General features: G+C 51.2%; 7 protein-coding genes across 7 annotated transcripts; 2 read left to right on the forward strand and 5 right to left on the reverse strand.

Moving 5' to 3' along the window:
* Positions 1-218: 218 nt before the first annotated feature.
* T069G_03718 (MYND finger domain-containing protein) lies at positions 219-923 on the reverse strand (the record flags this gene model as incomplete). The annotated part of the gene is made up of 1 exon (XM_056170928.1): positions 219-923. One exon carries the CDS (start codon positions 921-923, stop codon positions 219-221), a length of 705 nt encoding a protein of 234 aa, XP_056031820.1.
* A 688-nt stretch (positions 924-1,611) lies between these two features.
* On the reverse strand, positions 1,612-3,686 carry T069G_03719 (uncharacterized protein; the record flags this gene model as incomplete). The annotated part of the gene is made up of 4 exons (XM_056170929.1): positions 1,612-2,188; positions 2,248-2,886; positions 2,952-3,202; positions 3,300-3,686. 4 exons carry the CDS (start codon positions 3,684-3,686, stop codon positions 1,612-1,614), a joined length of 1,854 nt encoding a protein of 617 aa, XP_056031821.1.
* Positions 3,687-4,777: 1,091 nt separating this feature from the next.
* On the reverse strand, positions 4,778-6,061 carry T069G_03720 (pex2 / pex12 amino terminal region domain-containing protein; the record flags this gene model as incomplete). Its single annotated transcript, XM_056170930.1, has 1 exon — positions 4,778-6,061. One exon carries the CDS (start codon positions 6,059-6,061, stop codon positions 4,778-4,780), a length of 1,284 nt encoding a protein of 427 aa, XP_056031822.1.
* A 1,846-nt stretch (positions 6,062-7,907) lies between these two features.
* On the forward strand, positions 7,908-9,710 carry T069G_03721 (uncharacterized protein; the record flags this gene model as incomplete). The annotated part of the gene is made up of 1 exon (XM_056170931.1): positions 7,908-9,710. One exon carries the CDS (start codon positions 7,908-7,910, stop codon positions 9,708-9,710), a length of 1,803 nt encoding a protein of 600 aa, XP_056031823.1.
* A 423-nt stretch (positions 9,711-10,133) lies between these two features.
* Positions 10,134-14,553, reverse strand: T069G_03722 (RNA polymerase I specific transcription initiation factor domain-containing protein; the record flags this gene model as incomplete). Its single annotated transcript, XM_056170932.1, has 8 exons — positions 10,134-10,435; positions 10,508-10,595; positions 10,644-11,125; positions 11,186-11,525; positions 11,580-11,825; positions 11,922-12,243; positions 12,590-12,968; positions 13,026-14,553. The coding sequence occupies 8 exons, from the start codon at positions 14,551-14,553 to the stop codon at positions 10,134-10,136; spliced, it is 3,687 nt and encodes a 1,228-aa protein (XP_056031824.1).
* A 418-nt stretch (positions 14,554-14,971) lies between these two features.
* Positions 14,972-16,370, forward strand: T069G_03723 (GPI transamidase subunit PIG-U domain-containing protein; the record flags this gene model as incomplete). The annotated part of the gene is made up of 3 exons (XM_056170933.1): positions 14,972-15,110; positions 15,178-15,445; positions 15,512-16,370. 3 exons carry the CDS (start codon positions 14,972-14,974, stop codon positions 16,368-16,370), a joined length of 1,266 nt encoding a protein of 421 aa, XP_056031825.1.
* Positions 16,371-16,549: 179 nt separating this feature from the next.
* On the reverse strand, positions 16,550-17,909 carry T069G_03724 (outer mitochondrial membrane transport complex protein domain-containing protein; the record flags this gene model as incomplete). The annotated part of the gene is made up of 2 exons (XM_056170934.1): positions 16,550-17,697; positions 17,762-17,909. The coding sequence occupies 2 exons, from the start codon at positions 17,907-17,909 to the stop codon at positions 16,550-16,552; spliced, it is 1,296 nt and encodes a 431-aa protein (XP_056031826.1).
* Positions 17,910-24,377: the final 6,468 nt, after the last annotated feature.

The raw sequence follows: 24,377 nt of genomic DNA on the forward strand, positions 1-24,377 counted from the left end.
GAGGAGCGAGATGTAATTTTCATAGACGGATACCTTTCTGTACTTTTCAGCTGCAGCTGAAGCTGTGGCTTGGATGAACTCAATACCTTCCACTCAAACTTGTCTATCTTGAACAAATAGCTGCTATTAGATCACGAGGCTCATTTTAAAAGCTTCTATTATTCCTGAACTAATCATTGGTCACGTTATAAATATCATATCATCCCAGGGTCGTCATATTAAAACATAGAGCCATAAACATTGTTTCCCAATTCACCCGTCTCCATCGCCACCATCATCTTCCTCATCGCCGTCCCATCACTCCCACCAACCGGCCCATAAACAGCCTCCGCAAACATCCTCAACTGCATCGGGAACTCGCGATCCCCATAATGCTCGATAATATCGCTCTTCTCAACAGGATACCGCAGATTCGAAAATTCGTCATCCATCCCCAGCTGCTCACACGCCTCCTGCTTCTCGTCGTTCCACCAGGGAGGTAGCAAGCCAGGCACAGCAGCCGCCTCCTCTAAAAACTCCTGGAAGCCATATAGTCCGTCAGTGCTCCCGTCATAAAGACTGCCCGCCATTACTTCTCCTTCCATGGTGTACGTGTCTTCGACACGCAGGCGGTAGGCGTCGACAAGCAGTCTGTATACGTCCTTCTCAGGGCGTTCGTGAAGCCAGGTGCCTTTGTCGAGGCGGGTGAAGGGTTTGGAGATGGGTTGATCTAGCCCCTTGGGGGGAGATAAACGGTTGCTCGTGGGATTTGATGCGTTGGATGAAGCGTTTGTGGATTGATTCTTGCTGCAAATCTTCTTGTGGGCTTTCCAATCGGCTTTTTGGCAGTCTCGGGAGCAATATGGTGTTGTATGGCATTTGGCGCAACGCTTTAGGGAGACCTCGGGTGGTCCTTTCTTACAGGCGTTACATCTCGCATCCATTGTGAAGCTGGGTACCTGGTTTGATCGAGGCGTATAATGAAGGGGTGATTGATGCCCAACTTGAGGAGAATGGAAACAAGTCGCTGAGTGTGATACGAAACATTTGAAGAAAAGCCTTGCGGGGTAGAAGGAAGCAAAGTAAACATGCATGACATACTGACTGGCAATTGGCCAAGTCTGCTGCATGGCTATGCCAGTTTTGACCGCCTGTAATATGCCGTTGACTTTGTTTGTGTTATTGCATTTGTAGAAGCCATATCATGATGTTCGGTTTCGTTCATTGACTGCTCGAAGAAAAAATCGCTAGCACTCGCAGTTGGATCTAAATATCTAATACTAAGCCTCAAAAAGGTCTATAAATGACATGAAACAATGGATGATGGATATAGTGGGCGAGAAGGAGGGGTATCAGACTGCTTCAAAGTGCTGTATCATAAAAAGGAGGGAAAATGGGTGCATGAGCAGGCTAACAGAAAAAAATCCAAGCAGTCGCGGCAAAAGATCTATCCCACTGTAATCAAATCACGCGCATAGACAAAACCAAAAACAAATCTTTCAAAAGGATCACCAAGGAGAACGCAGGTAGGAAACAAGACTGTCATTGTCTTGTTGCGTCTCCTCAGCCACAAGTCAACTAACTGTTTCGTTGACATGTTCCCCTTTCCCGCCTCAGCACCTTTCTTTCGTTTCATGTACGAAATTGCAAACGTATAATAGAGAAGAGCATATTCTGCAAAACGTGGAGAATGACAGCAACGCTGGTAGGCAAAAGCTCCGGCCAGACAGCCAGATCCAATTTCCCCTCCAGCCCAACGTCGATTTTGAAAAACAGGGCAATCAGCCCTCGCACGACGAGACTCGCGACTAGCTCGCACCCCCACGTCACCATGGAGGCGTAAAACGTCAGGTTAAAGTCGTACTGCAGTGTCTCGTCCTCGGCCTTGTCAAAAGCAAAGTATGGGTACACCTCCTTGTTGGCGCCAAAGTGAAGCACCAGGATGCTTCCCAAAAAGGTGGCCATGGATGTGTTTTCGGCCAGAAAGCGGATGAAGAGGTTTCGAGTTTGTAGCTTTTGATATGTGCCATATGTTAGCCCACTAAGGCCGAGAATGGTGAGAATCTTGTGGAATAAGCGAGTCATCATAATGGGCGAAATGATGACCAGTCCTGTGGAAGAGAGAACTTGAAGGATAACGAATTGGGACGGCGAGCGAAGGCGGGCGTATAGAGCTCGGACGTAGGTCTGGTAGGTGAGCATAAAATAGCTGCGAGTATCCTGTCAGCGAGTTGTTTGGATTGGGGAAGATCAAAAGGAAAGACATACAGCTTAAAGACCCAACTCAAAGGATAGCTTCCGACGCGCTCGCCTTCCCTGATGCCCAGCACCCATCCCGTCAAAGCATCCAGTAAATGCACAGTCACTACCCAGCCGTACACATATACAACAGTTTCAAAATTGTTATGAGGCAATGTGCGGAGGTAGATTTCAGCATACGCTTCTCCCAAAACATACGCCATCAGCCCGATGAAGAGGGCTACACAGAACCACAGAAACCTCACAAAGCTTGCTGGCAGCCACCGTCGTCTCAGTGATACTCTAGATGCACCAGACGGAGGCAGTACTCTCAGAACATCCTGCTCCCAGAGGTCTTCGGGGAGATCACGGCGCCGGCGATGTCGGTTAGGAAACGAGTCGGGCTCTCCTGTCCACCACGAGGTCGTGAAGATGCGCTGCGTCTCGGAGAGAGAGTGCCGTAGCCCAATATGACGCTCGTTTGTCATCAGGATGAGAAAGGCGATGGCGACTGGCATGGCCATGACGATGAACGTCCATGACACCCATGCAGTGTTGTGAGCGGTGAGGAAGCGAGTAGAAGGTATGAAGTATACGGGAATGGGCACAGCAAGAGATAAGATGGCCAGAAGAGAAATTGTTATTGGGAATCCAAAAGACTGTGGCCACCTAGTGAGAAAAAAACGTTAGTCAAGCCAACCATAAAACATGACACTAGGGGTAAATGTGCCTACCAGTTCAACCTGTAAAGATTGAATACTTTGGTGATCCAAATCAGAGCGCTGAGGTTATAGAAGCCGTAGTAGACGAAGAGGAAGAACCAAAAGTTGACTTGCACACGGGCCGCTCCGTGACCGGGGACCTTGCTATCGAATGTCGCCGTGGTTCGTATAAGTCGCAGCCAAATGTCATTCGTTTTGTCACCGCCGTCGCCTTCGTCTGGGAACGAGTACTGCGGGAAAGGCACAGCACACCACGCAACGGCCTGAATGGGCACATGTGTCAGCCTCCGTCTTAGTGCAAAAGCGCTCACCCGTAGATGTTGATGACCATCCAAGAAGAACAGCGTAAAGTAAACGTACCAGCGCCGCGGGGAGGAAGACGAGCAGTCCATATCGACTCCACCACCTGTCCACCACGCGCTTCACCGCCGAGGGCCTTGGATCAACAAACAGATCGATGAAGTAGCTCTGCCACAGCCTCTCCCACTTCGAGTCGCCAACAGCTCTGTCATCCTCGCCAGAGCCGTCGCTTAGAAGCCCCGCCTCGATCTCGGCCACAATCAGCGCTCCATAGCCAACGTGTATGCTGTCGCGCCCGTTAGACAACAGTCCTAGAGGGCTGCTTGGTCGACGTGGTCCGATGCCAGGACGAGGAGGCACGGCTCGATAACGACCGAGCAAAGGCGACGAGTCTGTAGGCCGGACGCGCGATTCAGAGCCCTGTGTGAACTGGAAGAAGGCGGGCATGGCTGCCTCCGGCTGAAAGTGCTGGCAGGATGAAGCGAGACAAGACGAGACAAGACAAAGACAAGAGATGCAAGGCGACGACAGCTGCAGCGCTGCTCGTCCCTGCTGCTCGTCCCGTCCTTTTTTTGGTTTGTAACCACAACCACAGCCCAGCCCAGGTCAGCTCAGCTCAGCTCAGGTTTTACTCTGCTGAGGTTTTTCTTCTCTCCCCGGAGAGATGGAATGCGACTCGCTCGCACGAGAACAAAGGGCCAGCCGGCATGTGGAAGCGTAAATGACCTACAGCAGGGTCTCGTGCGCAGAGGGGCATCCCTGCATCTGCATGATGCCGCGGGTCTTGTCGGGCGCTTTTGGTTGGATTGCGAGGGCCCCGAGATGCTGGAGAATCGGCACTACAGCAGATTCCAGCAGATCCATCCAGGTGCTGTGCTGCTGTTGCGCAGCTGCGGCAGAATGACGCGGTTGCCGCCAGGACCCCTGAAGCCACTGGGCAGCCACTGAGAGCTACTGAAGACGGGAGCTACTGGAGCTATGCTGGGAGCCAAAACAAAGGCGGTGTGTCGCCCAATGACATCACTGGCAGCGGGCGGGAGCTTTGCAGCTATGTCGCTACTGTACTATGGATGGTACCACGCTATCTATTGGATGCCATATGCAGCTGTTGTTCATGTAGGCACGTAGGATTCATGTAGAAATAAATTGCCGTGCATCACGCTATTTTCTCGTTAATTCAGCATCTCATTCTTTCTCATCTTGTCTATTATGGATGAAGGAAGTATGGAATCCTATTGCCTACTTTGGTCCATGAGCATAGCGAAGCAAGCAATAATAACGCTGTAAATGTATGTGTCCAAATTCTCTAAGGCGCCACGCCCAGTTACCAAACTTTCCAACTAAAAAATGTATGTCCCATCGACCAAACACATCATGTTATACAATACAAAATAATCCCAAAAACAGATGCACACCCTTTTAGATAAGTAGTCACAGACCAAGTCTTCCCTCTATCCAATAAAGACGTGGCATGATATAGAAGTTCTATGCTTTCATGACTCTCAGCATCTCACCTCAGCACCTCAGCCCCGACGGGCTTATTCCATAGAAATGACAGATCCGTCATCAGAGCCTCCAATCACATCGTCTGAAAATGCCACTGTCTTTGTCGATGTTGACTTGCGGGACGGCTCGAGCACATCTCCATTCCACGGCTTGCATTCTTTGACGTGCTCTCCACACCTTAGACAAGTCCAGCCCTCGCCCTCTTCACGGTCTAAGCGTGTTGCGATACACACGAAACAGTAGATGCACCCGCATGGAATAGCCTCGTAGGGATTGGTAACGTCGGTTTGCGCTGATCCAATGACGCCGCTAGATGCTGCCGCTGCCATGATTTCCGACTCGGATGATGCGGCGGCGTTCTGATCCTGGTAGCAGATGGCACAAGTCCTCTCGGGCAAGAAGCCGAGCTCGCCGTTCGAAGAATCACCCTTTTGAGATGTGTTCATGATGTCTTTTGTTTTTCGCCAGGTGCGGCTCAGCCATCGTCGCCAGCGGTTGACCCCGATTAGGGGCAGTACGAACAGAAGGAATTCGGTAAAAGCATGCCACACTAGCTGTCGGTTGAGGTATTCAAAGGAAACCTCGCGGCTGACATGGCTTGTAGGAGGTGCCAGCCGCATGCGTAGAACACGGTCGAGAAGTGTGCGATACTGTCCGCGGAATAGGAACACCAGGAAGGAGACGCATGCTGCAGCCGAGTGCGCCGTTGTCAGCGCGGTTGTTAATCGAGATAGCCTCTGGACTCTAGGGCTAGGGTCGCTGTATCCGTCGTCCTGATCCACGAGCCAGTCCTCCCACCTGGTCCAGGCATATTTTCCAAAGACCGTTACCAGGCCGTATAGTGACTTTTGTAGCCTCGTCGGGGGTGACAGCACGGGGCCCCCTTTTCTGGCATCGGTGTATTTGAGGTTTTGTAGAGCCGCTCCGTACGTTGCATCGTTATCCCAGACTGTCAGTTTGAACAGGATGGCCCTGAGCGCCAGCTGAATCTCGGAAGACCAGTCGTCTTTGAGATGGCCGCCGGCATAGTATCTGAGGGCGTCGCCAACCTGCCCCTTGAGGAGCTCCAGCAGCTCTTCATCCAGGAGCTCGGCATCAACCTGCGCAACGCGAAACGCAGGCCGGGTGCTCTCTATCGAGGCGGCTGCATCCCAGACACCGGCGAGGCGATTGAGGGGGTACGGCAGACGCTGCAGCTGGTTGTTCACGCGAGACGATTCGCGCTGAGCCGCGATTCGGGCCCGTTGTTCGGCTTCGCGGGCCGCTCGTCGCTCAGCGACGCGCTGTTGGGCTTGGACGAAGCTCGAGTCGTTCATGGAGGCGGCATTGAGTGTTTGAATCTGGGGATGTGGAATCGGTCGTGTGTCAAGACTGCATGCTGAGCGCGATGCAGCTGAGAGATGTCGAGATGCGATTATGAAAGCTGACTGACGGACGAGCCGAGGTCTAGCTGGGGTGGCTTCGGCTCGTGGATCTCGGTGATAGGCCGGGCCCACCAGCCGTGATTTAGCACTGAAGGCAATGCCTAGGTTAGAAGTTAAACCGGCATCGGGACAAGCACATGAATTGGAATTGTGTAGTATTACGAGTTTGTTGTTTTTGCTGTTTGAGAATATACGATGTACCAGATGGTCACGAGCTAAGCAATCGTACGCTCAAATGCTCGTCATGTGATGCGGTGCCTTGTTTGGTAGGATAGCTTCGATCCATATGAGTTGGTGTGGACAGCAGATCCCACCCACACGCTTGTGTAGATGAAGGCCCCTCCTCGCGGGGTTTTTGGAGAGGAAATCCTTTGGAAATGATATCGTAACTTTTTTATGCATGTTTGCTATTCCATGTTATTTTATGCTGATTTAACTATCGCTTGAAAAAGGGCCATATCATGGTCATTTTTGGTGCTGACCAAGCACACAAACAAAACATCTTGAATCAGCCATCTCACCTTAGTAGGTAGTCAGCCACAATGATGCACGAGATCTGGTGCGTTACCACATGGCCGGTAAGACCCTTTTCATGTGCCAGCCAGACACATGGTTATAAGTGCTTACAAACGGCCAGGTTCGACAAAAGGCAGCCAGAATCCATCATATCTAGTCGCCTTGGATCCGAGTGAAGCTTACATCTTGCAAAGAACAACAACTTGACAAAGCATTACCGTCTATACATTCCGCCACGTTTCGGCCATCTTTGAAGCTAGGAATTTACTGGATGCGACCGACTGTCAAGAGGATTACCTCATTAAACCTGGATATACAGACAACGAAACATTGCATCGGCCCAAGGAGAGAGATAAAGCTGTGCCTCGATCTACCTGCCTCTACTTGCAGCTTATCCGCCAGGTTCAGCATGATATCCACAGGGAGCAACAGCCGTCTCACATACTACTGGGAACAATACGAAATTCCGATTTGTCTACTACTCGACACTTGACAGCCTTGATCCCCCCTCTCTTTATTCCCATGCAGACAAAGAACTATCCAAAAAGCGACATGAAGACTCTGGAACCCCTCGAGCAACGAATCGGATTGGTTGACGTCGCAGAATAATAACAGACAGGCATTGATCGTCCAAGTGCCGCCCCTCCACACTCTCCAGCTCTCCAGACCGCACTAAAGCAGCCAGACCCGCCCTCGATGCAGCCTAGCTGGACCGGGAGCTTCATCACTGCAAATCCACCATAATCATCTCCATCTCCTTGATTCATCAACGGCCGCATCTGCCTAGCCGCTGCTCGAGCTCGTGCTTGCGCTTGCGCTTCTTCCTGGAGCCGCTGCTCTTCTTATTCGCTGTCGTTTGTGTGACTCATTGCCCGTCGCGACGCGATCCCGCCAACTCACGTCCATCAAAAAGCACTTTATATCAACAGCTGCTGCCTCGTGCGCGATTGCGACCCCGGCCTCGCGATTCACGCTTCGGGGTTTATCTAGAAGCCCCGCGGCCGGCATTGAATTGTGACGTCTAGTCCCCGACGTATTTAACGACATCGCGAAGGATTGGGTCGGAGATGAGAGATTGATTGGATTCATCGCCAAACTCCAACACCGCCACCTCGCTATCCATCAACACAACAAACCGCTACAATACATGACCGTTCCTTATCGCCTACGATCACGCCACTAAATCTCTCCCTCTTTTTTCACGCCCGACTTCCGACACAATATGGCACCGCGCCGGCGAGAAATTCCCGCCGAGGGATCATGGCGCCTCGTCGACGGCGAAAACGACAGCTTCGACACAAGCATCATTGATCCTCTGCCCGGCGAAGACTTCAGCCCTCCGTCAAGCGCCATGCCCTCTTCTGGGTTTCCCACCCAAGAATCCTTCTCCCAGAGTCAGAACAACATGAGCTTCGCCTCTCAGGACAGCATTCGCGACTTTGCCAATTTCCAAAACGACGAAGATGTCATCTTGCGACAACCGTTCCGCCCTACGCTTCCCTCAAGTGCTGCCACATCGATGCAGCGTACTTCTTATCCGCAACCCGAAATGCCACTCCGAATGCCTCTCGTTAAAGCCAACAATCTAGTTGCGAGCGAAGCCTCACGGACTGCCAGAACTACCGATGATGATAGCGAAGAGGGCAGCGTGTGGGATTCTGAGCACGAGCAGGCCCCTGCTAATTGGCACGAAGACCAGGAAAGAGAATATGCCAGACTTTTGAAGGAGCAAAACGAGGCTTCGCTTAATTGGGGCCACGCCAAGCCAGGCTCATCAGCATCCAGTTCCTCCGAGAGACTGCTTCAAGCGTTCCGTTATACTATAATACCCGTCGCAATCGTCCTCGTTGCATACTTCTTTCATATCAATGGCATCTCTGTCCAAGACGCCCGCGACAAGGTCCAATCATTCTCATTTACATCTTTGCAAGATATCCCGGGTGTTTCCAACTTTCAAATTCCATTCTTCGAGGCCGAGACATCTCAGCGTGCTGCTGCTTCTTCCATCGACTTCACAAGCCTTATGGAGGTTCAATCTGGATTTGAGAGTGTGCTGGATAAGAGCGCATATGGTCTCTCCATGCCCCTTGAGCTCAAGAGTTCAGAAATGGCTACCCGAAACCTTCGGTCTCTCCTCAAAGAGACCGAAATTGCAGCTAGAGAAGATTTCATTTTGGAGCTCAACGGCTATATTGAAAAGGTTGGCAGAGCAGGTTCGGATTTGCAGACATTTTATATCCACATTGGATCAACTGTTGATTCCATCATTAACATCAACCGCTGGACCCTACGACACATCAATTCCCTATCTATGGAACCCGAAGCACCCTCATTGCCTCCGGCCATAGCTTGGGCCATCCGGCCGCTGAGTCTATTCAGAACATCAGAACAAGCCGGAAACGATCGCGCTCTGTTGGATAAATACTCTGAACATGTCACCCTCGTTCAAGAACGGTTGGGAAAACTCCTCGATGAAGGGAAAGCCCTCTTATTGCTCCTCCACCAGAGCCAGACACAGCTGGGCGTCATCAACGAACAAGCTGAACAGCTCCCTGGAGCAAGAACCGCCAAGCCTGACTCGCTGCTCTCCTCCATCTGGGCCTATATCGGCAGCTTCATGGAAGAGCCTCGCAATTTCGATGAGCAAATTGTGCTGTTGAAGAAGGTGGATGCGCAGTATTCCAACACCATCTCTCATCTCCTCTCCCTAATTGAAGAGCTCAAGGATATTCAGCTGTATCTGGGTGACTTGCTCAATCGCAATGAAGATTCTTCTGAGGTTTGGGAAGAAGGGTCCGGAGCACCGGTTCAAACGACGTTGAGTGAGCAGTATGAAATCATCAGGAATGCAGTGGAAAGGCTTGAGCAGGCGAGAAAGAGGACCGCCGAGGGTGAGACAGAAAGCGAGGCGCCAAGTGAAGCAGAGCCCGAGGCTCGTAGTGAAGCAGAACACGAAACACAGAGCGAGGTACAGCACGAAACGCCCGCCGAAACAGACGCCGAAACTAGCGATGATCATATTTGATGCCAGGACCAAGAGCGAAGCAAAGCGGTAGCAGGTTTTTCTTTTACTGGTTTATAACATGAAAAGAGAACATAAGGAGACTATCTATATCCCTTTTCTTCTTATCTCTTTATTTCCTATCTCCTTTCTATTTTCTTTTTTCTTTTGTTTAAGGCTATTTATTCATCTCACCATTCTGTATGCATGGCTGTTTGAGCGCCTCAAGGCTGCGAGATGTCGGGATTTCTTGTACACTACATGGGCGTCACTGGGTATAGACATAAGTCATGGAGAGGATTGCATTTAAATCAAATAGCGAATTTTAAGAATTAGCCAAAAACCAATGGGTACTGGTCTCTCTATTGCATTTTGTGTGAACTGTTGTTTTTGTCCTTGAAAGCTTGTGATTTTTCAAGCTATCATGTCTCAACTCGACCATCATGGTCATGACCCCCTATTATAATCATCGTCATCGTCGTCATCTTCTCCCGTCCGCCTCTCTCGCCCTCTTTTCCTAATCACCAACGAGCTCGCCGCCACGCTCTCCCTCCATCCCCTAGCAGGATTAATCGGCTTCAAGAAACCATCCACATGCACCGCACCGAGCATCTCATCCTCACTATCCCACTCCTCATCCTCGTCTCCCCTTCCAGGATGCACAAGCTGCATATGCCGCCGTAGATTCTGCCTCCTCGTGAAGCCCGTAGCCGAGCGCTCGCACGTCGGGACCGGGCAAAGGTGGAAGCCTGCCGAAGAGCGGGACCTCGATCGGGATTTTGACTGCGAGCGATTCCTAGGGGTTCCGTTCCTAGGTGTACCGAAGGCGGAGGACGCCGAGTGAGGCGAGGAGCGGCCGCGGAAAGGGGACAAACTACGGCCGCGGCTCGAGAGGCGGGCCAGCGACGCCTGGCGAGAGAGCGTGTTGCGGGACGAAGCAGCAGTTGCGGCACCCGCTTGGCTGTCTGAATCTGAATCTTCGTCCGAGCCGAGCTTGATCTTCTCCGGCCGGTACTCCATGGTGTGAAAGGCCGGCGCTCTGGAAGCAGGCGCCTCGTCCAGACGCCTCATCACCATGCCTTGGCCGAATAGATTAGCACATCGCTTTGCCGTCCGGGCAATAACCTGAGGCGAGAAGCCTGCCAGGGCAGCAGCGCCGACAACGTCGCTCCAGTCACGGAGGCCAAGCCTGCGAAGCCGTCTCTCCTGGGCGCTGTCCTGAGGCTCGATGCCCAGCTCTTCCTCCTCTCTAAGGAGGGCCTCTTCGCGCGCCAGCCTCTCATCGCCCTGGCGAAGCCATTCCTCGAACGCTGCGTCTCTGTCTTGCGCTACTGTCGGGAGTCTTCTGTGGGATTGGCGGGCGATGCGAATAAGCATTTCTTCATGCGTCTCGCCTTCGTGAGGGATGTGGACCTTCCGTGGACGGCCTCTTTTGCTAGCTTTCGGGGTGATTGCGCCGTCTGGATGAGGCGAGGTTTCCGTCCCTGTGAGGTGAGTACTTCGAGGACGTCCACGTCCACGCTTGCGGCCGGAATTGGCATCAGATTCCGAGTCGGAGGTTGCTGAAGAATCGGATGCATAGTTTGTGGTGGCGATGCGAGCATTGTGGAGGATCTGCAAGGTCGAGTCGAGCTGTGAAAGTATATGTCGAACAGATGGCCGAATGATTTCATAAGATAGATCGTCGTTGGAAGACATAACAGGCTCTTTGGACCCTGGTATCTCTCCCTTCTTTCTTTTTGGTAGTGCTGCTTCATCTTCGCCCCCTTCATCATCAAGCATCATTTTCTCATCCTCAGAAGATGGATTCAATACGCCGGATGTGTCTTGGCCTTCTCTCTGAGATTCGCCTTGATTCAAAGGCGTTAGATCTGCCTCAATAGATGCAAGCACAGTTTTCCTCTGCTCTCTAGCCTTGCTTCTGTGAAAACGCTCCCCAGCCAGCCTCAATATCGTCGCTCCTAGCTCCTCATGCAGCTCAGAGCTAGGCATCCGTCGCTCCGCCTTGCGAAATGTAAATCTCCCATACCCATCGTCATCCTCTCTCCGAATGTGCTTCTGCTGTGGAACACGACTTTCGTTTAGCGGCCACGCTGTCCAAACTCGAGGAGGCGCCCATATGCCCTGCTCTCCGTTTTCCTGTCGCCCAATGTCAGCCCAGCGCTCTAGCCATTGCTCATGAGTCAAGAGACAGGTGATGCGTCAATCAATGAAATTGGTGCAAGAGAAGCGTACCAAGGTAACCGTCACATCCTGCGCAGTTTGAGAATCTCTTCCGCGCCTCTTCAGCGCATATGCGTTATACAAGTGAATCGCCAAATCTTGACCCTCGACAGCCTCCATCGATTGCCAGAGCCGCCGCTCCTCCGCCGTCAAGCGCTGCCATGTTCTCTGGGTTCCCGTCCATCGGTTTGGTCGGTTATCGTGTAGATCTTGGGATGTGACGGATGCGATCTCGTCGCTGTCGAGATCCCATTCGGGAGAGCTTCGATCCATGCCTTGGCCGGCAATCACCTCATCAGCGACAGACAGCTGCTTCGTGACATAAATGAGTTCACTAAGGCTTATGAACAATTAAATATTTAAGGACATCGTAGAACAGGGTTTTAATAGGTTTCGTGCAAAATGAAATGAATGCTTAATGCCAATGTTGATGAAAAGTTGAGGTTGAAGACCGTGGTGAAAAGTATAAGTTCACGTGCTAGGAAAATTCTGAGTCCGTAGTCCTCATTTACACAGCGCTCTCACACATTTCACATCAATCTCGTAAGCATCATTACGCCGTTTCTAAATCTCAAAACATGTTCGTATTAAAGAGAAATCCATTTTATTTTCATCGCATATACGCCGTTGAATCCTATTTACTAGTGTATTAAACAGTAACAGTACGTCCCGAAAATTACGCCTTGCCGTTGGCCTTTTCCTTTTCCAGCTTTCTCCTCTTAGATCGCAGCTTAGCATCCTCTGCGCTCTTCTTGTTGTTTGTGTACTGCATCTGCTCAAAGAGCTTTCTCTTCTTCTTGCTCAGCATTCCCTTGGCTCGGTCCAGGTCTTCGGCCTCTTCACGGGCCTTCTTTGCGAGTGCCTTCTTTGCATCCTCCTTGGCCTTGGTCTTCGGGTTAGCAGCCTTTGAATTGACTGTCTTGCCAGACATTTCAGCTTCAAGCTCAATCTGTCGCTGTAGAGCCTCATCTGCATCCTCATCTTCATCTTCATCCTCTTCATCCTCGGCTTCATCTTCGTCGGCCTCGTCCTCGTTTTCATCTTCATCCTCATCATCCTCTGCAACATCCATGCCCTCTACAGTCTCATCCGCATCAACCTCTTCATCATCGTCACCAGCCTCGAGGGCTTCGCGCTCAGTCTCCTGCTCCTCAAGAGACATTGTGGGATCATAGGCTCCCTGCACCTTTCTGACAAAGGGACTCAGATGCGGTGGCAGTGATGCACCTGGCGCATACACATGAGGCTCTTTGAGCTCACCATCGTTGACAGAGTCCCAGACCCACTGAGGCTGGATGTATATCCGGCCCGGCACACGTCTGTTGGCTGCCAGCTTTTGCGCCGTCTGGTTATCCTCGCCATCACCTTCCTCATTCATTGAAGCTTGTATCGGGGGTCGGTCGACGATCTGGTGAGTGATTGATGGGTCAAGCTCATCAGTTGTGAAAGCGCCACCACCGAGGACGGCGTCCCAGCCGACACGCTTGCAGCCGAAAGACTTGAGGATGAACTCTAGGGGCTGGCGGGGAGTCTCACGGGACAGGTAAATTGTGAAGTTTGAAAAGAGGTTGTTGGGGTTGGTGCCAGTGTATGATGGCTGGGGGAGGATGTCGCCTCCAGGAGCAGCGGGCTCGAACTTGTCAATGGCACCAGCGGCATCTTCATCTACCTCCTGAGTGCCTGCCATTGAGGCGTCGTCATTAGCAGCACCATTTGTCATGTTCTTGAGAACCTTGTTGACGGCAGCTTGGACCTTGGGGTCTGGCTTGTGGGCGACGTCCTCCAACTTGCTCTGCTCTTCGTTGCCAACCAGAGTCTTGCCTTCCAGGGTAAAGGCGCCCAGCTCGGCAGCATCCTCATCCTTGACAGCATCGAACTTGGGCGGGTACTTGAGGCCAATTGAGGTATAAAGCCTGAAGTTGACAAAGCCGAGAAGTGTCATGTAGAACTCGACAAAGGTTCCCATGATACGGAAGTCGACATCGCCGACAATTCTCTGGTTGAACTTGTACGGAACCAGCCACAGAACCTCCTCGCCCTGGATGTTTGCCTGGTAGTAGATACCCTTAATAGACAAGAAGGACTTTGTAAGGCTCTTGGAAACAATGAGATAGTGCTGGAACTCGAGGCACAATCGCTCGCAGCGGGCAATCATCTTGGCGGGCACCATGGAGGTCGAGGGCAGGTTGGCAAAGAGGAAGAGCATAGAGAGACAGTCATCCAGATCCCTCAATGCGTCGACAAAAGTCGGGTAGCGCTCGCGGACAACATGGTCCAGAGTGTAGGTCGGCTTTCCGGTCTTGTCTGGTCGGCTTGCATTGCCCTCCAGTCGAGCGGCATCGCTGACATCTCCTCGGCCCAATGCTCTTGAAATCTTCTTCTCGAGAACCTTGTGGTCGCGGAACTTTTGCACCAGCGGCTCGTGAAGAAGATACTGAATGTCCTTGGTGTAGTAAAAGGTGGTCGAGGCAGTGGACGACTTGGAAACCTTCTTCTTGCTGCGAGGCTCTCGGGGATAGATGCCCTTCCAAATGCAAAGCTTTCGGAAATCGGGAAGACTGAGCTGCAATTTTCGGATCGCCTGGTTTCGCGTCACGAAGTTCTTGGCCGCACCGGCCTGTCCCTTCTTCTTTATCCGCGCCATTGTGTCGACTGTTGGCGATTTATATGGCAAGGTTTTGATGCTCTGTGGAAAAAAATCCGCGGGGCAGTAAACCAATCGCCAATTGTTTGAACTTTTTTTCTTGCTACCAGGCCGGAAATTTTAATGCCATGCGCCACCGCCTGGGCCGTTGTCTGTAAGGGGACTAGCAGCCCAAGTCGTGCCTCACCGCCCGGTCCACTTTTAGCCACTCACTAGCCACTAACAAGCCACTTTCGAAGAGTGCCTGTAAAACAGCAAAACAGGCACAGCTCTGGCCAGGCTGCTGCTGTGATTGGCCAGCGAGGCTCAACTGCGGCCAAGTGGCCTCGATCCTGGTCCCTCCAATCCGCCGAGCTTCAGCAGAGCCATCCCAAAGATCCTCCTCCAATATGGCCTAGGAGATGCCATGTCGACCACCATGACTTTGCAGAGCAAGGTCGGCGTCTTCGCTGGCGCTGCCTTGCTGAGACTCGTCCTGTCCACCGCCTTCCCCAGCCTGCCGGATCTGCTGACGGGCCGCGTCGAGATCTCAACCCCCGTGACGAGCTTCAAACGATGTAAGGCGCATCGCAACTCCCAGAGCCGAGAGGCGGCATTGAGTCCGGTGCACTGACTTTTCCGTAGTACAGGAGGGATTGTTCCTGTATAACCACAATGTCTGGCCCTACGATGGCGGTGTCTTCCACCAGGCGCCGCTGCTCCTCCCTCTCTTCTCGCTCCTCCCAGACGTCGAGGCTTGGCCCATCTTCACGTCCTTGCTATATATCCTCGTCGATCTTCTCAGCGCATATGCGCTCCTCGTGATTGCAGATTCGGGAGAGGCCGGCCAGTCGAAACACTTTACATCTCCTCGGCGAGCCAAGAGATCATCAGGGCTTCTGGTAGCTGCGGCGTAAGGCTTCCCTTCCATAAGAGTTGATGGAGCATAGAATCAGTTGCTAACTTATAGGCCATATAGCTTCTTATTCAACCCATACACCATAGCCACCTGCATTGGCCGATCAACCAGCGTATTCACAAACTGCGCAATTCTCTTCGCTATTGCAAAAGCTCTGTCCGGCTCTCCCTTCAACGCCATGGTCGCCATCTCATTCGCTTCCTACCTTTCCATGTACCCGCTTCTCCTCCTCCCACCTCTGGTTCTCCTCGCGTACGACCGCCAATCCGAAAAGCGACGGGTTGATTCCGCCATCCAGTTCTCCATAAGGGCTATTCTCATCGCAGCTGTCTGCATCTCCCTCCTGCTGGCCATGTCATTTGCGCTCACAGGCAACTCGTGGGACTTTCTAGCTCGAACATATGGCATCCAGCTCACCTTGTCCGACCTGACCCCCACCGTCGGACTATGGTGGTACTTTTTTATCGAAATATTCGATTCTTTCCGGGCCTTCTTCCTTGCCGTCTTCTGGCTACACCTTGTAATATACGTTGGCGGCCTCTCCATCCGACTGCGCACTCAGCCTCTGGCTGTCTTGACGATCCTTTTAGGCATCTTTGCTGTTTTTAAGCCCTACCCGTCCATCGCGGACACGAGTCTGTTCCTCGCCATGCTAGCGCTGTTCCGTCACTTATACCCCATTATGCGATACACTTACGTCGCCTCTGCCACCATGCTCTACGCGACCTTTCTCGGCCCTGCATTTTACCATTTGTGGATATATGCCGGTAGCGGCAATGCCAACTTCTTTTATGCCATAACCTTGGTGTGGAGTTTGGGTCAGAGTCTGTTTGTGTCCGATTTGACATTTGCAGTCCTGAGAGATGAGTGGGAAGTTGAGCGACCAGAGATGGTGGGCAAGGAGATTCGGCAAATATAGAGTGGACGCGCTTTGTCTCACGGGAGTTAAATAATAGATGTAAACTGAATATGATATCCTGGGTGGATCAAAATGTATAAATACCATTGGCGGTAGAACGGGCTTATCAGGAAGAATGGCATTTACCCTGGCGTAAAGTTCTGTATTCCGAAATTGATTTGTATTTTTGTTTGTGTTTCTCAATCTACTTCAGAATCAACTTCTACTAGCATTCCATTGGGCCCTCCTTGATCCCGAGCTCCCAAATCGAGGCCGCTCGGCACAGGCTGAAAGGGTCCCATGGCGCTGCTCAGCATTGACCCAAGCTGTCCAAACTCGCTCAATCTTGTCCGCGACCGTCTAGGCTTCCACGACTGAGTCGATGCTCCAAACGGCTGCATCGCCCTGTAGGCCTGGAATCCATAGCCCGTGGCCAAGCCAGTGAGGACTACGCCCATGATTAGCATGAGAGCTCGCTGGTCTAAGCCTGTCTTCTGGCGTTCGGCCCTATGGCGCATTTCAGCTGCATACTGCTCCCCCAGGTTGGGAATATGGCGCAAGACGGAGTCGAGAATGCGACCGCCAAAGCGAGCGACGGATGTTGGTTCGGGGGTTACCCAGGGAAGTTCGCCGCGGGTGGTGATGGCAGCAAGCATGGAGTCGACGAATTTGTGTAATCTGGGAGTTTTCGGCTCTAGCCAGTCTTTGAGGAAAGATCGCGGAACTGCAGGCTTCTGCATGAGAGCCAGGTACCCGAAAGCTAAACAATCCAGCGAAGAGACCGCAGCATCTGTGAAGAATCGATAATGCTCTTCATCTCCCTCTTTGATCAAATCATCCAGCACGGTAAGGCAATCTTCAGTCAGGCCGAATAGCCTTATCGCTGTAGCTTGCTCCGGCGTCATCTCTTCGTGAACAGTCTTCTTGGTCATCAAAGGAATATGCCGCCGGAAGGTCTCGGGGAGTGCGTCTCTGCCCGCAGAGAGATGAAGGCCGCCATTGGGATCGAAGTCGGTGTCCAGCTCGGCCAGGCCAAGATGTTCTGCGCGCTTAATAGCTTCCGCCCTGATCAACGTCGGAACGGTCCATGTCAGGGGAAAAGTCAGCAACGAGCTGTACGCGGGCCTGGTGGTAGCAGCCCAATTCGCCGCAGAGACGTATAATGATAGATCAACCAGAGGTCCCGCGTGAGCTCTCAGATAGGCGCTATAAGCGACGCTGTCTGCCCGTTGAATGGAGCTGAGCGCCTCGTCCAGGGCGTCACAAACGGCTGCTGAGGTTAGATATTCTATAATAGGCTGGAATCCGCTTATCCATTTGTCTTCATGCTGCAATGCTGGTAGAAGATCTGAATTGAAGGTCAGAATCCGCATATATCACCTCGCCACCTGATGCATAGTTGACAAACTTACTCGATGGGCTAACGGCGGGATCATTGCTGGGGATGAGACGCCATGATGACGAGGGCAGTGCGTTGTGAAAGTATGCTATGATGGCCAGACACTCTGCATCAATGGACGGTAGGCCAAAGGCCGGGCCCCAGACATGAAGATGCAGCATCTCAACCAGGCTTGAAACGCTTCAACGGAAACGCTTCTGTGGCCACTCCAACGTCGGTGCAGCACAACAAAATATCACCTCGGCTTATGGAATTATGAGGCTTTTGCTGGATCTATGGTCGAAAGCTTTGCGAATTGAGACTGAATAGAGGGCAAGCAATTGCTATGTTGAGTTGATTGAGAGTGTCGTTGATTGTGAAAATGCCCAAGACTGAGAGAAGAGGCATCAAGTTCCAAGAAAGGTTCAACCGACCCCACTATTTTGGGGGCCCCACTAATGTTGAGATGTGCCACCAGCAACTACAAGGCAATACTTGTATACTTGACACGAGCAGTTTGCACTTGTTATTGACCAATTCAGATGAATCGGGGTAAAATATGATATAATACTGGGCATTTTAGTGGTAATATTGAGTGGTGCACTAAAAGTTTACGTGTATTCATCATGTTTACAGGCCGAGAGACTCAGTACCACAGGTTATTCGCAACTTGTGTAGCAAGTATCGTATCGAAGTAATTCGTCTGTGAGAAACAAAAAAATAAGTTATGTTGCAAAATTATCACTAAACATCCCGTGGTTTTCATTATTATAGCACTTGGTCAAAAGAAGGAGACTTAAGCCTCATCTAAAGGCCATTTAGTTTACACCAGTTTATGCAGGACATAGCGTACCAAACCAAGTACAAGTACCGATGTTTAGCATAACAAAGACGACATTCACGCAGGCGAAACTTCGTCTCAATACACATCTTTTATTAGTTTTAGATTGCCTGGGCTTGTCATGTAACTATGTTATGTTCAACGTCAGAAACATTGCTCCGGCAGGTATATAGCTTCCATGTATTCAACAAGCAATACACTTATCTAACCTCACTCAAAGTAAAAGTTTTTTCTAGAAAAGACAGTTTCTTAATAATTGACCGCCGAGTTGGCGGAGGTAACTCTCTTTAAAAGCTCGTCTTAGTACAAGTTCATAGCCCTTTGAGCCTCAATATTTACTAGAGTCGTATTGGATTCGATTCGATTCCAATTGACGCGAGTAAATGCAAGAAACTGACAGACTTGTCGATGTTTTGACACGTAAACATCTTATTCATCAGCTATTGCTACCATCATGTTCAATATCCATAATAGTTGACAACAGCATCCCATGTAAAGCTTCACTTACCATCAAGTTTTACACGGTAGAGCATCCAAGCTCCGTTTCTTACAGAACATAACGGTTAAGCATTTCTTCTCTTATCTACCAAGAAGTAGCCAGGGCAGATACATCTGTGCTTTACAGCTGTGAGTCAATTCAGCGGGGCAGCAAGCCATCCATCGGCAGAGTCGAACAAGGTAGCAGTCCCCGCTGCTCGTGAGGTCATGGACTCGATCATATCAGCTGAGGTGAGTACATGCAGGTCACCCAATCTCGTCAAAAGTCACGCCTCACTCCATTTGAGAGACTACACGTGTATCCTACTCCAGAAGCAGCAAGCTGTCGCAAATTAGCACCATGTTTGCGTCTATACTTCGTACTCGTACTAGAGGGCTTGGCCTCGGCTATGGTAAAGTGCGGCTGGAAGATAGACAGACGAGAATAGCTAGAAGCGTGGCAGTCCTCATTTCGCATGTGAAGTGGCTTGATAGGGCGAAGGGAAATCCGGGGCACCCCTTGACAGATATGGAGGCCGCAAACACGTCGAGATATATTACCTATCACAAAGACATGATGCCAAGACATCTTAATCTTACTAGTAGTACGGAGTAGCGAGAGAAGCAGATGGACACTACGACTGAGTTGGCTGTAGGCAGATTTTAAGCCTGCTAGTACGAACATTCCTGATATAGAAGCGGTGTCTGTGCCATGCTTGCTGCCTGTGTTCGCACAGCTAGGGTAAATGTCGAAAAAACACAAGGAGTGCTCGTACAAGTTATTGTGCAAGTACGTATGTTTTGTGTGTTCGCATCAGAGCCAATGTATGTAACACTGCATGATGCCTTTGCAGGACGATCCATCGCCAAGGAACCAGTAACACGGCCGTACTCTACGAATACATCCTGACAAGGTCATGTGGCACAAGTACACGCACAGCACGGCTATGGTAACTCGTACGAGCCCATCACGATGGCCTTCTTCCCTCACACCCTTGCCAGCTGAAACGCAAGCAAGGGAACGTGTCAATCATTCGTTCATCGGTTGACTCACTGGCGACATGGATCGAGCATCCTACTGAGCACCGATGGCATCAGCCAACGATGATCATGACGACCTCCCCTGGCCTTTCGCGATATTAGACTGCCAGGGATCCCGTTGATACGTGGCAGGCAGGTGTCCAGCCGCACTTCGTTGAACAAGGAACACGGAAAACATTCGAGGATCGACGGCACGTGACGTCTCCTGCGTCTCAAGACAAGGTGCAGACACCAGTGCATTGCAATTCTGAATCTTCTGTGCGAGTACGGATTGTAATACACGTATAATACTCGTAATATGCGCGTCGCTTGGCTGAGCAGCCTGAAACGCTGCCTGTGCAAAATGGGCTAATAAGGCATCGCATCGCATCGGCGGCGTCTCCGTCCAAACTATTGGCAGCAGCCCATGGCCGATTTTCCGCCCAGCCAGGCTGCGCGCCTCTCAAAGGGGCTCCAGACTCTGAAACATTCAATTCGCCACAGCCCTGGCACTAGATGGACGGGTTCCTGCTGTAGTTGACGATGGTGTCGCCAGAAGCGGTTATCGCCACTGCAGAGTCGTACGGGATACAGGGGGTAATTACCTTATGGCTGTATGTACGGAGTACGGAGTTGCTGCAGTCCAGTCCAGATCCACTGCCAAAAGCGTGCTCATGCAGTGCATAGGGATATTACAGTACGGAGAACGAGCACAGATCAATTATGATTTGATGTTGGCATCGGCGCAGGGCTTCGATTTGATCTTCTTTCTTCTCGAGGACCCCTGAAGATCGGACCCTTGGACCCCCGAGTCCGTACGTAATTGCGGTTTGTTTACAATTGATGCTGAAAAGTCCCTTGCGTCAACGCACGGCTCTGCGTTTTGATTTGTCGCCTCATGGTATTACATTGTGCGATCGAAAAAAACAACCCCCTAAATCGTGCATATGTAATTTAACAACGTCGATACGACTTCAATTGAGCTTTGCCTTTGCCACCGACGCTACATTCAGGTCGTAATGGATGCTTGCATCAATAGTATATACACGTGCTAAAAAAATAATATCGAACCCGCAGTTTTTATCATTATCCACACAAATAGATATCACATCTCCGCAAGATGCCAGCTGATATATAAGCATCCTGGATTGAACTCAGCCAACATGGCCCCCAAAACCAATCAACCTCGAGTCATGAACACCACACTAGAAACCAAAATAATATACATCCAGCATCGCTTTCGTACTCAAAAACAGGCTACCAATTAGCCCACGAGAAAGGTAGCAACAGCACCGCCACCTCGGCCCAGCGGCAAGACCCATCAGCGGTCAGTCTAGAGCAAAAATACAAGAAAAATAAACAATTGGATAGAAGGGGTGTGGGAAATTCTCCCACTAGAAGCCCGAAAAGAAGATTTTTTTTCGATTCAATGGATAGCTTCATTTTAGACAACGTGCTAGTTTTGCTCCACGATGCCCGCCACCCCAACGTTCACCGCATCGTACCCTCATCTCATCAAATCTCGTCCACATCCTAAAAAGAAAAAAATCAAGACATGGGTATCCCGACACGGTTCAGCCCGAATGGCGTCCACCAAGCAAGCTGAACTCAAAAATCCGGCAGTCAATCATTTCTCCTTCGGTGTAATTACTGTATCTTAAGTTTTTGACAAGAAAGCAGATGGAGCCGCCTTAGTAAAAAAACAGACCATGGCGGCCTCCCCGTGAATAACCTCGGCCACCAGTCGATGTCGTCCCCGTCCCTTTTTTTTTTTTTTTTGCCCTTTTACTGTAGTCGTCCAGTACTTTCTCTCCCCCACATCCCAGCGTCCCACCGAACGGACAAAGAAAGGGCAAATTGTACGGAGTCCGGAAGTGCCCAGAATTCCGCAACACCTGCCCTTTTTTTTTCTTTGCCTTTTCCTGCCTTATCTTGGCGGCGGCGGCGGCACTGTAACAGAGACAGGACAGCGTACGGAGTATTTTTCCCTTTGCCCCAATGCGTATACGGAAGTCCACGGAGCACCGGCAATGATGGCAGCGGCTTGGCATGATCTGAGTGATTTACAGTACAAAGACAGCAGAGTATCGGCCGTGGCCAGGGGTCTTGTCCGGAGATGGGCTGGGCCACCGACTCAGTAGCACTCGTAGCCCTCTGCCTAAGTGCGCATAACCTGGCCATCTGGCCTGGCATTCCGGAGGCGCAGCGGCCACGAGATGAATGCGGAACGTAGCACTCGTTCGTTTGGTTTAATAAAACATGCCCCATAACAATGTCTCAAATTGCGGGCGATAGGTCACTTTGCCCATCGGACGATCACCCAACAAGATCATAGCACCAAGACACGCTTTTTTACAAGGGAAGCACAGAGAGAGAAGAATAGTAGTGGTAGCAGCAAATGCCAAGTTTCATTGTAGTGTCTATGACTGCCAGACGGGGCAAGATGGTAGTTTCAATCCCACATTTCAATCGTTATCTCCTGCCCATCGTATCCCGACCTAATCCAATAAAAAACAAAACCCAGTCGTCAACATCCCAGGGTATTCCGCGACGAACCCACGAATGCTCCAGTAGTAGTAGTAGTACATGATTCCCTTCCAATTCCCAATGCCAGTAGAGTGTCCCCCCCGCCGCCTTTCATAGACGTTGATAATGCATGACGCCAAAGTGAGATTGCTAATGAAAAAAAGAAGAAAGAAAAAGAAAAGGTACAAGAAATATTACATAGTATTAGAAAAAAGGGTGTGTGTATGAGATTGCGTCACATACACGACACAAGCGAAGTCGATGATCGAAAGATGAGTGCAAGTACCCGCTCGAGCCAGCGAGGACGGTGTGGAGAGAGATTAAACGCAGCCTGTCATGTGGCCAGGCGGTTTGAGAGATTTGGTGGGGCATCGTCCAAATGCTGGCGGCTATGACGGTTGTTGTTGTTGAGAGAATTGCTCAGGTTGCCATTGAGAAGCCGATGAGAGCCAGGGTTGGTGATTCGATGTCGACACGCCCACTCGGTTTGGTGGGGGGAGTCTCGGCCGCGAGCAGCGCAGCGAAAGCAGATGACCCCGAATATGCATGTCCAGCTCGGGAGAGCAGGTCGCATATAGATTGTGTCATGTCCAGCCCCGCAGCGGTTGGAACGACTTTGTAAGTACGGAGTATAGAGTAGCAGCAGAAGTGGTGACGTGCAGCTCAGATCCGCTTCCGCATAGCAGATTTGCTCGCGATGTGCCGTCGACCAGTTGGCGGTCAAAGCAAAAGAAGTAATTGTGAAACCTTGTATAGTAGATCCGGATAACCATGGCCAAGAAGGCTTAGCCAAGGAAGAGGCGTAGCCATTGTCTCAAAGTTGGAGAGTGTTTATGATATACTCGAGAGATATCTTCCTCAGAGCGGGCGCGGCTCTCATTTGGGCAGAGGAGGAAGGGGTCGGCTGGGTGGGGGACCCGGGCAGGGAGGAAGGTGAGAAGGTCGCTGAGCAGGCATTGTGGTTGTGAGGGTTTGTTGAAGCTGTGAGAGCTTGATAGTTTGGTGTTGTGGACGACGGTAGAAGGCGGCGTCCCGTGTAAGTAAGTTGATGGTGGTCGAGAGTAGATGGCTTGAGTGCTAGAGTAGCAAGTTCAAGTTGTGAGGCTTTGAATAGTTTAAGTGGTTTGGTGTGCAAGAAGTTGTTGCTTTGTGATTCTGATGATCTGGGGAGTAGACAGTTCGTGGGGAGAGGCGAGGGCAAGTGTCCTTATGTATTTTGGAGAGGCAATGGAAAGGCGAATCTGACGAGAGAGGGCACTTGTATCGTAGCGCAGCAGCCCAGGGGGCGTCGCAGTAGGCATCCGACCAGGGGGGAGGGGGGTGTGCGAATTGGTGGGCAGAGTACGAGATACAATCAACGCGGGTACCTGTTGAGCATGACGGGCATGCATTGCTGCACATACGTCAGCCCAGAATTGCGAGTACCAGCGGGGCTTGTACCTCTGCCCTCTGCTCTAGTGCTCAGAAAAGCCAGACCGCAAAATGGCAGCCCCCACAGGCCTTCCCGTGTGCGCTGGGCGCTTCTCACAGCTGATGCAACCCTGGCTGGTGACGCAGCGGCCAGCCCAGCGTGGGCCAGGTAGGAAATTGAAACAGGCACAGGGGGGGAGAGGCGCTGTCGAGCCCTGGTCCCTGCTGCCAATTGAATGCAGGGAGGGCGGTGGGATGGACTGGACTTGATGGGATTGACTTTTGGAGAGAGACACACACACCAGACACGGTCTGCCTGAAGCTACTAGCAGTTGTGTTGCCTGTAACTCGTAACTCTACCGTCTCAGCCAGCAGT

The sequence above is a fragment of the Trichoderma breve genome, chromosome 2 (genome assembly GCF_028502605.1).
Source record: "Trichoderma breve strain T069 chromosome 2, whole genome shotgun sequence".
NCBI classification, from domain to species: domain Eukaryota; kingdom Fungi; phylum Ascomycota; class Sordariomycetes; order Hypocreales; family Hypocreaceae; genus Trichoderma; species Trichoderma breve.